The sequence below is a fragment of the Biomphalaria glabrata genome, chromosome 3 (genome assembly GCF_947242115.1).
Source record: "Biomphalaria glabrata chromosome 3, xgBioGlab47.1, whole genome shotgun sequence".
Lineage (NCBI taxonomy): Eukaryota > Metazoa > Mollusca > Gastropoda > Planorbidae > Biomphalaria > Biomphalaria glabrata.
In genome coordinates this window covers 19,282,841-19,297,965 of record NC_074713.1, presented here as the reverse complement: position 1 = coordinate 19,297,965, position 15,125 = coordinate 19,282,841, and the positions used below count along the sequence as shown (strand labels likewise).

The window sequence follows — 15,125 nt, the reverse complement described above, 5'->3', positions numbered from 1 at the left end:
TGGCTGAACCACTCTCCCTGACCACCACCATCCCCGCACACGCTCCAAAAGAAAAGGACTGGAACAGACGGTACACTTTCAATAGGAACATTGAAGAGGCGCTATACAAAAGCAATAATAACAAAACTATTGTAAAAAATAACTACAAATTGTACTCTGGGTGTGTATGATATAAACTCGTCAGACGGAGCCCCGATCTTGAGTTTTGTATGCAAATAAAATATTCGACATAACATAGTCAGGGCCGGGTTTGGCCAAGCCTCCAAACCTAGGGGTCTCTGCTAGAAATCGAGGTGAAGACTCTAGCATTTGTGTTAATTTTTATCCAACCATAAAAGGGAGTCCTCGCAAGATGCCATTCAATATTGTCATGACGTAGTCAGTAGCAGAGGAAGATATTCGTTCAAAAATTTAGTGTGTAACAAAACAACAACAACGAATATTGGAACATTTCATTGTCGCCTCCTTTGTTGTTGTTTTTTCTGCAACAAATATTTTTTTACCAAACTTTCTCCTCCCCTCCCCTTACTGTAATGGGCCTGCTATTAATGATATTAACATACAGGGGAAAAGCAAAACGTCGCCACTAACGAACAGTATGATTACGGAGCTTATATCAACTCACTCTGTCTGTCTGGTAAAAAGTTTGAACATATTTTGTCTCCCATTTCCCATTTTCGGCTAGTTGATTATTTTGGTTGATTAAGAAATGGGGGAATAAATGCTACTTAATGAGAGATATATATATACAGTCATAGAGCTTTTTTTTTTGTGACGGTAACGGCACCTTTTTCATTGTGAGAATTTTTTTTTTTTACTTTTCTTTACGTTTATTATTAATTTATTAGTAGACAAAAGTTGGGCAAACCATCGCTGGTACCGGCACCTACTTTTTTACAAAAAAATCACTACTCTCTCTGGATATATGGATTTGGTCCTCTTCTCGGATAAAGTTGAAATTTTGTCCGAACGCAATTGGTCCCTTTGCGCCACGGTTGTTAATGGCCGAGTGTATATGAGATTCCATTGTGTGTACCACAAAGGATTGGTACTTTAGTTGGAATTTATATAGAGTAATTACTGGACTAAAAAGGGGTTATGAATTTATGCAATATGGATACAAAATTTGGTGGTTTCGCGTCAAGAAAAATGTATTGAAAGGTACAAATAATAACACAAGGGACAGAACTACTGATTTCTCTCTGGCTTTCTTTTGACATATCTTGTTGCTCTTTTTCATTTTCTTTAACTGAATTGAATTTTAAAAGGGCAAAAAAAATAAGGGAAACAATCGATCATTTAAAATTTAGAAAATAAAAATCCATTTACGCAAGGGCTTACTTTTTTTTCCCTTTTTTGATTAACGTAACTTTTTTTTTTCCAATTACAATGCATAATTGTCGTCTAGAAATTAAAAAAAAGAGTGCGTTTATCAATGAACATTGTACATTTTGCTTAGTTAGCCCAGCTTCTGAAAATATTGCCTCTCATAATATTGCAGTACTATGTACGTCTGTAGTACCTCATACATTATTTCTCTCTCATACATTATTTCTCTAACACATTTATATATAGATGTTCATATACATATATACAATACTGCAGTCATTGCAAATTGCACATGCAATAACACTGACATGACCACGAAGACAGTTTCAGCAGAGTACGGCCTTTGTGTAATTGAACAGTATCGTGTTATTCAATTCTCATACCATATCCGGAAACTTCACATGTACCGGTATGTACATTTATAGTGACAAGACCAAAATAAAAGAGGCCCAGTGTTAAACTTAGTTTGGCAGGTCACCATCCATGGATCCAAGAGGAGAGAATCAACAAATTATTATGAAATAAACGTTCGTTCTTCCAGTGTTCAAACAGAAAGAAGCATTGGAAAAAAAAACAACATCTGAAGGCCCACATACTGCTCTGAAAAAAAACGCATTTATTTACATTAGTATAGTGGTGCTGAGTAAGATGTTAAGTTCAGACATGTAACTTTCAGAATAGCACTCAATGCTATGCAGATCTACTTTCTTAAATGGATAACGAACATGAAATATTCACGTTAACTCCGCCATTCTATTGGCTTCGTAGCCTAAAAATATGGGAAAATGAATTTCTCACTCGTATTTGTAGACACAACTGTAATCTAGATATCTTGCAATTTAGCACACACACACACACAAATGTTTGGTGATTTTCCAAGTCAACGCTATATATTTCGTTTTCTTGACATCTGCACACAGACTATCAAGTCGTTGACATCTGCACACAGACTATCAAGTCGTTTGCTGTCCTAAATTTATACCCCTTTGTCCTCATTCTTATTCTCATTAACCTATGGAGTAGATCTTAGTCTCTCAGATGCAAAGTAGGTTTTTTGAAGACGTCAATGCATGTGTTGTATTTAAATATCCCCCCAGGTTCCCACTTAAAGGGGCCCAAAATGAGTTTTCGAAATAGTGTTTTTTTTTAATTAAATATTAAATATTGCGCAAAATAAAGGGGCCCCCAAAGAGGTCAAGCCCCCGGGCCCTCAAATCATGGCAAATTCCTAGCTACGCCACTGGTTCTTCCTCGCTTTTTCCAACTCTTTGTGTACAGACGATCGATGCACAATGTCCATCTCTAATTGTTTTTTCACGCCTTGGTATCTTTATGCTCTTGGGTCCCTAGACACTGTAGGAGTGTGCAGGGGAGGGAGTATCATGAGAAAGTCTCTGAAAGTATTGTACAATGCCCTAAAATTTAATTATATATAGGCGGACTGAGTTGATTCCCTTTAAGTGAAAGTAGATTACTTCAGCAGGAGAAGAGAGAAGTGCACACAGAATGGATGTCTGGTCGTATGCTTTCTGGACTGTTCCCGGTTCGGAGTCCCTTGCCGTCCTGCCGGAAGTTTATTACAAAGCTTATATCAACTCACTCTGTCTGTCTGTCTTACTGTCTTACTGTCTGACCAAAAGTTTGTACTTGTTATTTCTCCGACACCGAAACTCAGATCAATCTGAAATTTTGCACAATTATTTCATTTACCTGACAACACGAGTCAATTAAAAAAAAAAATTAATTAACTATTGGTAATAAATTACTTTGTTTGGTATCTCAAACAATGAAATGAAATGGTATTTCACTTAAGTGGTGATATAAGCTGAATTATTCCCCTTTCTATTAGGTTGCCGTCTCTGGTTAGTGAACACTAACATCAAATAGAAACAATGGATAACTTTACAATCTTTCATGTACCTAGACTCTTCGCTAGTAGAGTGGTTACCGCGTTGGCTTGAGAAGTATGAGAAGGCTTTAGCTCAGTTCAAAGTCAAGTCGTTCCCTTTTATTTATTTATTGACTGATTGATTTTTCTTAAAGAACATGTCAAATCACAACACAAAAATCATAAGTCAGCACGAATGTAAATATTTTACATTCACATAAATACTTTACATTCTCTGACGATATAATGACATACGGAAAGTAAAAAGATGTGAATGTGCTCAAAGTGCGCTGTTCTTATACCGTTTAAATATCCACTTTAAAACTTTGATTGAAGACAGTTCTGTTGAAGTAGACAGCCTAAACTTCTGACTGTTCAAGTCGCTGGTGTTGCTTGTTCTAGTTGTTGTTGTAGATCATGCTGAATGGATAATATTCATAAAACAATGAAAAAAAACTGTCACGTGATAGTCATTGTGTATTAAAAAATAAATCGTAATTTGTATAGAAGAGATAGAGAATCACGTGGCTAAATAGTGTTTGTTTACGATTGGTGAATGAGGTCCATTGATGCTGAATAATTACTCTATAGTACACGCCAATCCAATTCTAACAGAATACAATTCAAATGAGTGGATATACTAGAGAAACAGCTTGTTGAATATCCAACCATGAGTATTTTACACGTGAAAGAGGATCGTCTAAGTGGAACTATCAGTCTCTCGCTATACCAATTCAATATCTAAGATTGTAGTCCTAATACTAAATCTCTCAAGGTGACCTTTTAATGACCAAGCGCTTACATCTATTTTCATGTGCTCCTAACCTAAACGTCATAATTCTGTGCACTACGTGACTATATCTTTCTCTAATTTCTGAGGAGCGCATTTCTATATTTAGATTGCTCTAATCGATTCACCATTCTTTAACAGTTCGATATTAGATAGTACTATGATTTATTAATATGCAATATGCATTCATCATATTTATTAGAAAAAAAAATTCTGCTTAAGGTAAAACTGCTTTTGGAAATCTGGTCCTAATATGCAAATATTAAGATGTTTAAAACTTACACGTCTGTTTCCGATGGTACGGTCTTACTTGCAAGCTAAAGGAATAAAGTATATCACCCCATATGAATGTAGTGACATGCCGTTCAATGTTACGTACATATTCATTTAAAAACGAAAAACAACTTTTGCTTTTTATTCAACGTCACCAAAACCAATGAATATATCTATCGCTGAGCATGCATTTAAAACTCAATAGCCAGACGGCAATACATACAGTACAGGAAACCCATGATGTATTACTGGTGCCGACATTTTTCATTCTGAAAGACATACGCATTTCCAAAACGTATGTCACGAGCCTCAAAACAAATTTTAAAAAATCTATTGTCAATGAGAAAGTAACTGAGCATGTCAATTGAACTGTGGACGTTACGAGTTGGCTGGAAGCGCTGCGTCAGGGCCGGATGTGGCCCGCGATCTATAGTTTGGACATTAGTTTATGAAAATTACAAGAGCAAATAAACTATGCAGGATAAATCCTCTACATTGAGTGGCTCAAATTTATATAAGCAGACATGTAAGGCAGAGGTTCTCAAACGTTTTAAATGTCCTTTATACAGTCTAAACCCATCCACGTACCATTAAGTAAAAAAGCTTCATAAATGCATAGTATATACATTAAATATGTAAAAAAAAACATTCTGTTGAAGGATTATTTATTAAAATTATAACTTTTGTATACAATTTTATAAAAATGACTTTAATAAACATGGTGAGATTTTATGAGTGTATTTCGATTATGTTCGGCTCAATGTTTGTAACTAGCAAACGCAAATCACGAGCAGAAGTTTCTGGTCGGTTTCTTGCATGTGTTTAAGTTCATGACATCACTGAATCCATGTTCTATCAAATAACAAGACGAGTAAACAGTCAACGACATCTGGACTATGTCCATGCACGTTATAAAATTGGAATCTGTTTTTGAATTCAGAATCAGTGATTGGGATCTGAGTTATATACTTGCTAAAGGGTTCAATATTCATTCGATAATATTCAAGTCAATAATATCTTCAGATCTTTGGTTGAGGTCGTCACAGAATTGTTCGGTAATGACAAATGAGGGGTGAGTTGATTATTGTTCAAATTGTCCAATCGGATAAATTAGCTTCTAGCGAAGAAATTATTTTAATTCTATACAATTTTCCCTTTTCTTCGGACCCTCTAAGGTCGTCTATCGAATTCTTGCAGTCCGCGGATCACAGTTTGAGAACCACTGATATGTGGAATATAATAACACTGAGAATATATTTTTGGCTTCAAGTTTTGTATGCTAAATAACAATGCGAATTCTCTATTGATATTCATCTGACCTCGGCTGACCCTTGTTAAACTGACACAATCACACGGCTTAATCGGGGCATTGTACGTAGATTGTCGACAGAATTTCTAACAGTTTCGTTTCGCAGTTCTAAATTAAGATTCTGATGTTGCCCCGGATGTACAAATGAGAAGCCTTTAGGCATTCTGGGAACACGTTATAGACACAATGGAAAGTACTTAACAACCGATAAAGTACAAGTGTCGCACTCACTCACTGGCTGTCACGTGAGAACAACTTCTTCGACTTACCTTTCTGCTACAGTAGAACAAAGTACCAGGTCATCAATGACGATTCATTGGAGATTTGTGTCCACAAACCTTGTACCGCAGCTCGTGCACAGTATAGAGACATGACTTTTATTCTGCCATTGGACTACACATATCTGACATTCTGAAGGGAGAATAGCAAGCGTCCATTTTTACAGTGAAAACCTAGTTGATTGGTTGGCTTTCTAAACGTTATTTATAGGTTATGGAGTGTGTGTGAAGTGTCAGATGTAACTTTTAGTAGGATTGATACATGTGATTAGGAGGGGAGGGGATGGAAAGAAAGACAAAAGGGGAAACAGAAGACAAAACCACGTGTCAGTAGTGCATGATGAAAGCAAAATATTTGTAGTGAATTGCGGAAACAAGCGTTGCGTCATTCAATATCTTGAAGTTTCACATATTTATACTTCTATTACCGTCGATATTAAAAGTTGTAGATGATTTTGAATAAAAGTCAAGTGTTTTTGTTTTTAAAGAGCTGTATGGAGCTGTTATGTTCTCTAATATCCATAGAAGTATCTACTTCTCTTAGCTTTTTGAAACTGTACGAGAAAGAGAAAGAACTCTTCTTGAGTAGAGAAAATCAATGGAACATGAACATTCAGAAAACAGCAAAGAACCACAAAAGACAGGGAAAAATTGTTTGTGTTTTTTTCGATTGTTCATCCTATTTATTTAGGACACAAGAAACAAAGACAAAAAATTAATATTTTGACAAAGTTATTTAAACTCTTGTCTGTCTGTCTGGTTAAAAGTTTGTACACGTGTTTTTTACGACATTCAATCTCGGATCAAGCTGAAATTGTACACAATTATTTCATTTACCTGAAAACACAAGATCAATATAAAAAAAAATATTGGTAATTAATTTTTTTGTCTTCTATCTCGAACAAGGAAAATAAATTTTACTTGACTGAAGTGGTGATGTAAGCTTAATTAGTCCTCTTTATAGGTCGCCGCCCTAAATTGAAAAAAACAACTATACAATATTATCTAGTCATAAGTACCTCACTAGCAGAGTGGTTAGCAGGTCGGCCCGAGGAGACGAGCGCTAAGAGTCCGAATTCGGGTCGTACCGTGTAAACGTTTTTAAAAACCAATTTCGGCAAAATCCACCCAGATATCTCTTTCTTTCTCTTCCCCCTCCACCCCATTGTCCCCACTGGTCCAGACATAGGATCATAGCGTATTGAGAATGTTAAAAGCATGAAATAGCGCCAAACAAAAACAATTGGTAAACATATTTGTGATCGCACAGATTTATTATTGTTGGTCTTGATCTATTACAAATTTAATTACATGACTGATCCAAACTAATGGACACAATTAAAATTCGCATAAGCTTTTTTATAAGAATTTTTTATCTTCTTATTCTTATCTAGCATTATCTTATAAGTTTTGCAGTGAAGTAACAAAGACGTGATATATCTCGATCACAATCCATGAATCACTCAAAACATCAACCAATTATTTAATTGATGAGTCCTAATGAATTAATTTTGTTTTTATAAACCACTATTGACTCATCTAAAGGGAATAAGGCTTTGCATAGAGAAATAGGCGATATTGGAAATAAACGATAGGTAACGGTAAATAATCTAATTCAATGATATCAAAGACTGTATGTATATTAATCAATTATAAAGAAAAATTTGTAATGGATTTAGTAATCATCATTGCCTTAATTACTATTTTCATAATTGATGTTACTTCTGCAAGAATAGTTTATTAACTCGTAATAAACACACAGAATAAATATCGTAAGCATTTCTTATTTATCCTTTATAATCATAGTATATGACAAAATAACAATACATTGTGTAATGCCATATGTGTAGAATACAATTTTAAATGCACCAATGAAAACACTTAGCATTATGTTTCTTGCAATTTGTGGGCTTCCATAGAAACTAAAGACAGTTCCTCTCGAAAGAATCTCAATGTCAAGGACTTCCGTTCGTTTGGCATGGATGACGCATGTGTATGTACATGTGTCTACAACAGAGAACAATAGACAACCTAGTGATCGTCAAATTTGAACAATTACCGAACAATGTTTTAACCTTAATTGTTGTGGAAACATGGAACTTACGGTTTTGTCTTATGTATTTTTGGCAATGTAATCTTCTACTGAATAAAAAAAATATTTAAAAAATGTAAAAGCGACTTAAAACACTAGTTTAGATTACACAAGAAGGACTAGTTTGTATTTGATTTTCTGTTTGTAGTGGTTCGTATTTCTTTTATAAGTAAATCCCTGAGTCTGCCTCTTACGATCAGGTCACTTCGATCCCAAGAACTGACCAGGTCACTTCGATCCCCAGAACTGTTCAGAATCACTTTACTTAATGATGTTAACATAGCTTACAGTTTCGTCCTGTCATTCAAGTCTGTGTACGTCTGGTCATAAAATGACATTAATCATTATAGCTAAAGCGCTTGAGTAGTCCTCTTGGCTAGTCCTGCTTAGAACGGTAAATGGAGTGTGTGTTTATCTACGCGCGACGCGGCGGGATTACAGTATATGGATAGCTAATTGTATTATGAACGAAACACTCACTCTGTAGATCGGCCAGACGGACGGACTATTGCTCCGACGTCACTGGAACTTTATGGACTAATTCTGTTTTCCTTACTTTCCCCGCCACCCTGCACATGTTAAAAGCAAATCTTTTTTTTTTTTTGTTCATCTTGCACAGACCAATCAATGGTAGCCCCTAAGGGTACCCACAGAAAGGGCACTTTCTCTCCGGCGGCCCTGTATCGGGTTGCATAATTCATAAAGTCGTTCAATAGATCTCTCAAACTTATTAGGAGTTCCCTCTCCCGTGACAGTTGAACACGTCTGCAATACATAACGGAATTCAGGCAATGTTACGTCAGTCATGAAGTTATGATTAACGAAATGTCAAAGTAATTGATTAAAGGAGTCAAAATAACAGAAGTGATTACTAATCTTAATCAGATTTCGTGATTTAATCTCACAATGGACATATTTTTGCTTGGATTTGTCTATATAAAAAAATGATATTATGCTTAGATTTTGATTTTATTGGAATCACCCAAATTCCGTTTTCATTTGGGGGGGGGTGGAGGGAGTTGAACCCCAACACTCTACCTGTGATTTTAATATAAAAAGCCACCTTCACCTTTTTTTTCATTGTTTTTCTGACAATTAAATCTAGCGACTCTAGCGATTAAAACAACGTACCATAATTGTGATGGAATGTAATCGTCACAACAAAAAGGAATGCAAACAAATGTTGGCTTTGTGGGGGTTGCCTTTGACAGAGACAATGCCCACAATCTGCAGACTAGCGAAATACAAATCAACATATTGGCCTTTCGCCTTCTCCATCGTAGCGTCATCCAATAGACTTTTTAAAAACGTTTATTAGAGACACTATCGACAAGCTAAAAACGAATCAATTTAGATCTGCTAAGGTAATAAAATGAGCAATATTGATTAGCCTTTCCTTGCTATAGACTAGAAGTACCCAGATTCTAGAGTTTGTTTATGTAGATCTGTGGTACTACAACTTCCTTCGTCCAGCTTGACATCGTTGGCTTCCTTCAGTCGTAACGACTTTGGTTCATCTGGTAGATCTCTATTTCATGTGACTGTGGAGCCCCGCGAGAGACACTCCCATCCACTTAAAACACAAGCTTTAGGGTGGCTTTGATGGTAGAGAAGCAAGCCATTTTTCGTTTGGCACGCTTTTTTTCATAACTGAGGCCCATGTTTTTTCGCTGTCCTTAACTTTCTTGGTCAACATCTCTCTCCACATAGTGCGGTCTAGGTTTTTGTCTTCCCAATAGTTAGTATCAATATTCCCTGCTCTGAGGTCCGGTTTGGTTGACATAGAATTTCCGACAGTGACGAGAGTCGCATCAACGCTAAAAAAGGGTGAGTCTAATGAAACCGATCCTCTGAGACTTTATTATTAAATGTGGTCAGGGGTTTCGGGGAGCCGGATTTCATTGCACCATGTGCCAGATGTGGTCCGCGGACTGTAGTTTGGGCATCACTAAACTGTTGAAGAGGAACTCCTCCGTCGGGATGGCTGTCTGATCTTGTATGAGCTTCGGGGTGTCATCGCAGGGGTTCCGAGTTTGAGTCTCGCTGTCATCCTCATTTATGGATCGTGTCCTCCGTCCGGCGGACTTTGGCTTTAATTTGGAAAATGTCCGGTTTATACAATGTTGCAATGGCTTGTTATTCAGCTGACCTTCATATTATCTGATTGAAACATACAGACCTAAGCATTACCTAATTTCTTGTTTGTTGTTATTACATATGTTATGAAAGGATTTGTATGTTCAAAAGAAACCTGTTACTCAGAGCTGGTGGGGAGCCACATTTCGTTTTCTTCGTTTGCCTTTCTGCCTATGAAGCTATAGATGAAAGTACGTTATCTCTGACCAACGCAAAGTGGACAAGAGGTAGAAATAGACTCTCCGACGATTGGGAAGCATTTTTCCACAAGGTATTGGTTGTAAAATCTGAAGACCATGCCATGCATATAGAGCTTTACACATATTCTTAGCCAGAATGATGAACTTCTGGGACAAGTCGCTTTGTCTAAGATTTTTTAAACATTAGTAGTTTTACAGCCTATAATCTACAAAGCTAATATCAACTCACTCTGTCTGTCTGTCAGTCTGGTACAAATTTTGTACACGTTATTTCTCTCAATACCCATTCTCGAATGAAGTTGAAATTGTGCAGAGTTATTTCTTGTCCGTAACAAAAACATGAATCAATCAAAAAATTAACGAATTAATTGATTAATTAGTGTTAATCAGTCCATTGATACATAAAAAGAAAAATAAATAAATAAACATTGAGACATATGGCTGTAAATATACAGTTCTTTCCCTTATTTTAGCTTTGTTTTTAAAAATGTGTTTTCATATTTTGCTAGTTTAATAAGATGTTTCATACAAATTAAATATAAGTTCAGTTTCCATAGTTGGCATTTTCTTTTCCCTCTCTCTTCTTTGTCAAGACTTGCCCCTTTGTTCTTGTCCTCCTACCTGGGTATGTAGGTGCCCGGTAACCTTATCTAAGACTTAATAATCTCCATCTATGAAAGAGCGTCAGAAACTTAGGAAAAAATTATGCAGACTTAGTTGGTAGAATAATTTTAAAATTACAATTAAAATAAAAAACTAATCTCGTCTAGTCTGGTCATGCAAACGTTTCCAGTTTGACACGCTTTAAATGAAGGTCTATGTGACACGTACCTGAAGGGCTAATGCTGGCGTAGACTACTGACAAGTTTAAAAAATTGTACCACATCTTTAAATACGTCAAAGATTTATAACACTTTCTGTATATATAACACTCTTGGACAGTCTAGGTTGGCCATCAGGCACTGAGTTTCTGTATATATATAACACTCTTGGACAGTCTTGGTTGGCCATCAGGCACTGAGTTTCTGTATATATATAACACTCTTGGACAGTCTAGGTTGGCCATCAGGCACTGAGTTTCTGTATATATAACACTCTTGGACAGTCTTGGTTGGCCATCAGGCACTGAATTTCTGTATATATAACACTCTTGGACAGTCTAGGTTGGCCATCAGGCACTGAGTTTCTGTATATATATAACACTCTTGGACAGTCTTGGTTGGCCATCAGGCACTGAGTTTCTGTATATATATAACACTCTTGGACAGTCTTTGGTTGGCCATCAGGCACTGAGTTTCTGTATATATATAACACTCTTGGACAGTCTTGTTTGGCCATCAGGCACTGAGTTTCTGTATATATATAACACTCTTGGACAGTCTTGGTTGGCCATCAGGCATTGAGTTTCTGTATATATATAACACTCTTGGACAGTCTTGGTTGGCCATACGGCACTGAGTTTCTGTATATATATAACACTCTTGGACAGTCTTGGTTGGCCATCAGGCACTGAGTTTCTGTATATATATAACACTCTTGGACAGTCTTGGTTGGCCATCAGGCACTGAGTTTCTGTATATATAACTCTCTTGGACAGTCTTGGTTGGCCATCAGGCACTGAGTTTCTGTATATATAACACTCTTGGACAGTCTTTGGTTGGCCATCAGGCACTGAGTTTCTGTATATATAACACTCTTGGACAGTCTTGGTTGGCCATACGGCACTGAGTTTCTGTATATATATAACACTCTTGGACAGTCTTGGTTGGCCATCAGGCACTGAGTTTCTGTATATATATAACACTCTTGGACAGTCTTGGTTGGCCATCAGGCACTGAGTTTCTGTATATATAACACTCTTGGACAGTCTTGGTTGGCCATCAGGCACTGAGTTTCTGTATATATATAACATTCTTGGACAGTCTAGGTTGGCCATCAGGCACTGAGTTTCTGTATATATAACACTCTTGGACAGTCTTGGTTGGCCATCAGGCAATGAATTTCTGTATATATAACACTCTTGGACAGTCTAGGTTGGCCATCAGGCACTGAGTTTCTGTATATATATAACACTCTTGGACAGTCTTGGTTGGCCATCAGGCACTGAGTTTCTGTATATATATAACACTCTTGGACAGTCTTGGTTGGCCATCAGGCACTGAGTTTCTGTATATATATAACACTTTTTTGACAGTCTTGGTTGGCCATCAGGCACTGAGTTTCTGTATATATATAACACTCTTAGACAGTCTTGGTTGGCCATCAGGCACTGAGTTTCTGTATATATATAACACTCTTGGACAGTCTTGGTTGGCCAACAGGCACTGAGTTTCTGTATATATATAACACTCTTGGACAGTCTTGGTTGGCCATCAGGCACTGAGTTTCTGTATATATATAACACTCTTGGACAGTCTTGGTTGGCCATCAGGCACTGAGTTTCTGTATATATATAACACTCTTGGACAGTCTTGGTTGGCCATCAGGCATTGAGTTTCTGTATATATATAACACTCTTGGACAGTCTTGGTTGGCCATACGGCACTGAGTTTCTGTATATATATAACACTCTTGGACAGTCTTGGTTGGCCATCAGGCACTGAGTTTCTGTATATATATAACACTCTTGGACAGTCTTGGTTGGCCATCAGGCACTGAGTTTCTGTATATATAACACTCTTGGACAGTCTTGGTTGGCCATCAGGCACTGAGTTTCTGTATATATATAACACTCTTGGACAGTCTTGGTTGGCCATCAGGCACTGAGTTTCTGTATATATATAACACTCTTGGACAGTCTTGGTTGGCCATCAGGCACTGAGTTTCTGTATATATATAACACTCTTGGACAGTCTTGGTTGGCCATCAGGCACTGAGTTTCTGTATATATATAACACTCTTGGACAGTCTTGGTTGGCCATCAGGCACTGAGTTTCTGTATATATATAACACTCTTGGACAGTCTTGGTTGGCCATCAGGCACTGAGTTTCTGTATATATAACACTCTTGGACAGTCTTGGTTGGCCATCAGGCACTGAGTTTCTGTATATATAACACTCTTGGACAGTCTTGGTTGGCCATCAGGCACTGAGTTTCTGTATATATATAACACTCTTAGACAGTCTTGGTTGGCCATCAGGCACTGAGTTTCTGTATATATATAACACTCTTGGACAGTCTTGGTTGGCCAACAGGCACTGAGTTTCTGTATATATATAACACTCTTGGACAGTCTTGGTTGGCCATCAGGCACTGAGTTTCTGTATATATATAACACTCTTGGACAGTCTTGGTTGGCCATCAGGCACTGAGTTTCTGTATATATATAACACTCTTGGACAGTCTTTGGTTGGCCATCAGGCACTGAGTTTCTGTATATATATAACACTCTTGGACAGTCTTGGTTGGCCATCAGGCACTGAGTTTCTGTATATATATAACACTCTTGGACAGTCTTTGGTTGGCCATCAGGCACTGAGTTTCTGTATATATATAACACTCTTGGACAGTCTTGGTTGGCCATCAGGCACTGAGTTTCTGACTTTAAGAGTCTTTAGCATTCGTTTTCTTATCGCAGTAGTTTTGTTTACTGATTAAGTCCATAGTACATTTCAACCATGGGTCATACTTGTTGTTGACTGCTTCTTGCGCTAATGCACAACACATGTCGTCAGGAATTAATATGTATTGTGCTGCCATCTTCCAGGTTTGTGTGTGTCTCTGAGTGTGTATATGTGTGGAGGTGGGTACTTTATGGGTGTATATACATATAAAGCAAGAAAAGCAAAATAATAATAATAATAATAATAGCAATAATAAACAAGCCTATATTAAGTGTAATGTATCAGTTTGGATCAATCGTGCGATTAAGTTTATAACAGATCTAGACTATCAAGAATAAATCTGTGCGATTAGAAATATTTTTTTACCGCTTGTTTTTGTTTAGCGCTTTTTCATACTTTTAGCTTTCTCAATGGACTATGATCCTATCACTTGTCTGGACAAGTTGGGAAACGACAGGAGGGGCGGGGGAGAGAAAGAAGAGGGGTATCTCCGTAAAAGTTACTGTGATCGCTTTTTAAATGCATAAAAAATAAAAACGTGTTCACTCAGGTCTCTAGCCTCCTCAAGAGGATCATTTTTATCAAATAGAATTTCTTTTCCTTGTTCGATAACAAACAAATCAATTAATTACAAAAAGTAAATTAACTAATTTGTTTTTTTTTTAATTGATTCTTGTGTTGTGCACAAGTTCTACTTGTTCCAAGATTGGGTTTTGGAGAAATAACGTATAGGCCTACAAACAACTTTTGACCAGACAGACAGACAGAGTGAGAAGATATAAGCTTTGTAAAAATAGTTGAGAAACACAGAATGGCTACATAGTTTAGGTAGCCTTATTGAGAAATGTTAATTTGTGGGATGATTACATCAGATACTTGAGTTCATTAATTTCGCAAATGTCCTTCACCTTACAGGTAACCCTTGCGAGAAGTGGAAACCTTTCCTGTGTCAAAGTTCATCCAAGTGTATCACAATCAAGTCTATCTGTGATGGGTTCGCGGACTGTGAGGACGGGTTTGACGAGGATCCAGAAGTTTGTAACGCAGGTAACAGTGCCCGGATATTTTTGTATGAAATAATTCTTAAGTTTCAATTTCACAATTCCGAATGTGTGTGTGTGTGTGTGTGTGTGACCTAAGGTGATCAGAACAACCAATTTACTTTTCCCCAACTAACGTCAGGTACCCATTAGAGCTGGGTGGACTTAGAGGCGCCCGAAGATCCTGAAATTTTAACTCCCAGTCTTCACCAGGATTCAAACTTTG

The 15,125-nt window shown here is 37.1% G+C and overlaps 1 protein-coding gene across 4 annotated transcripts in view; it reads left to right on the top strand.

Moving 5' to 3' along the window:
* The window catches only part of LOC106056984 (neuropeptide prohormone-4-like), a 136,641-nt gene that overhangs the window by 107,149 nt on the left and 14,367 nt on the right, over positions 1-15,125 (top strand). For all 4 annotated transcript variants that reach the window (XR_008776947.1, XM_013213967.2, XM_013213965.2 and 1 more), the window contains exon 3: positions 14,775-14,906. Coding sequence is in view for 3 of the 4 variants with exons in the window: in XM_013213967.2 (XP_013069421.1) it covers positions 14,775-14,906 (132 nt within the window). In the remaining variant the exon portion in view is untranslated. The remainder of the gene's footprint in view (positions 1-14,774; positions 14,907-15,125) is intronic.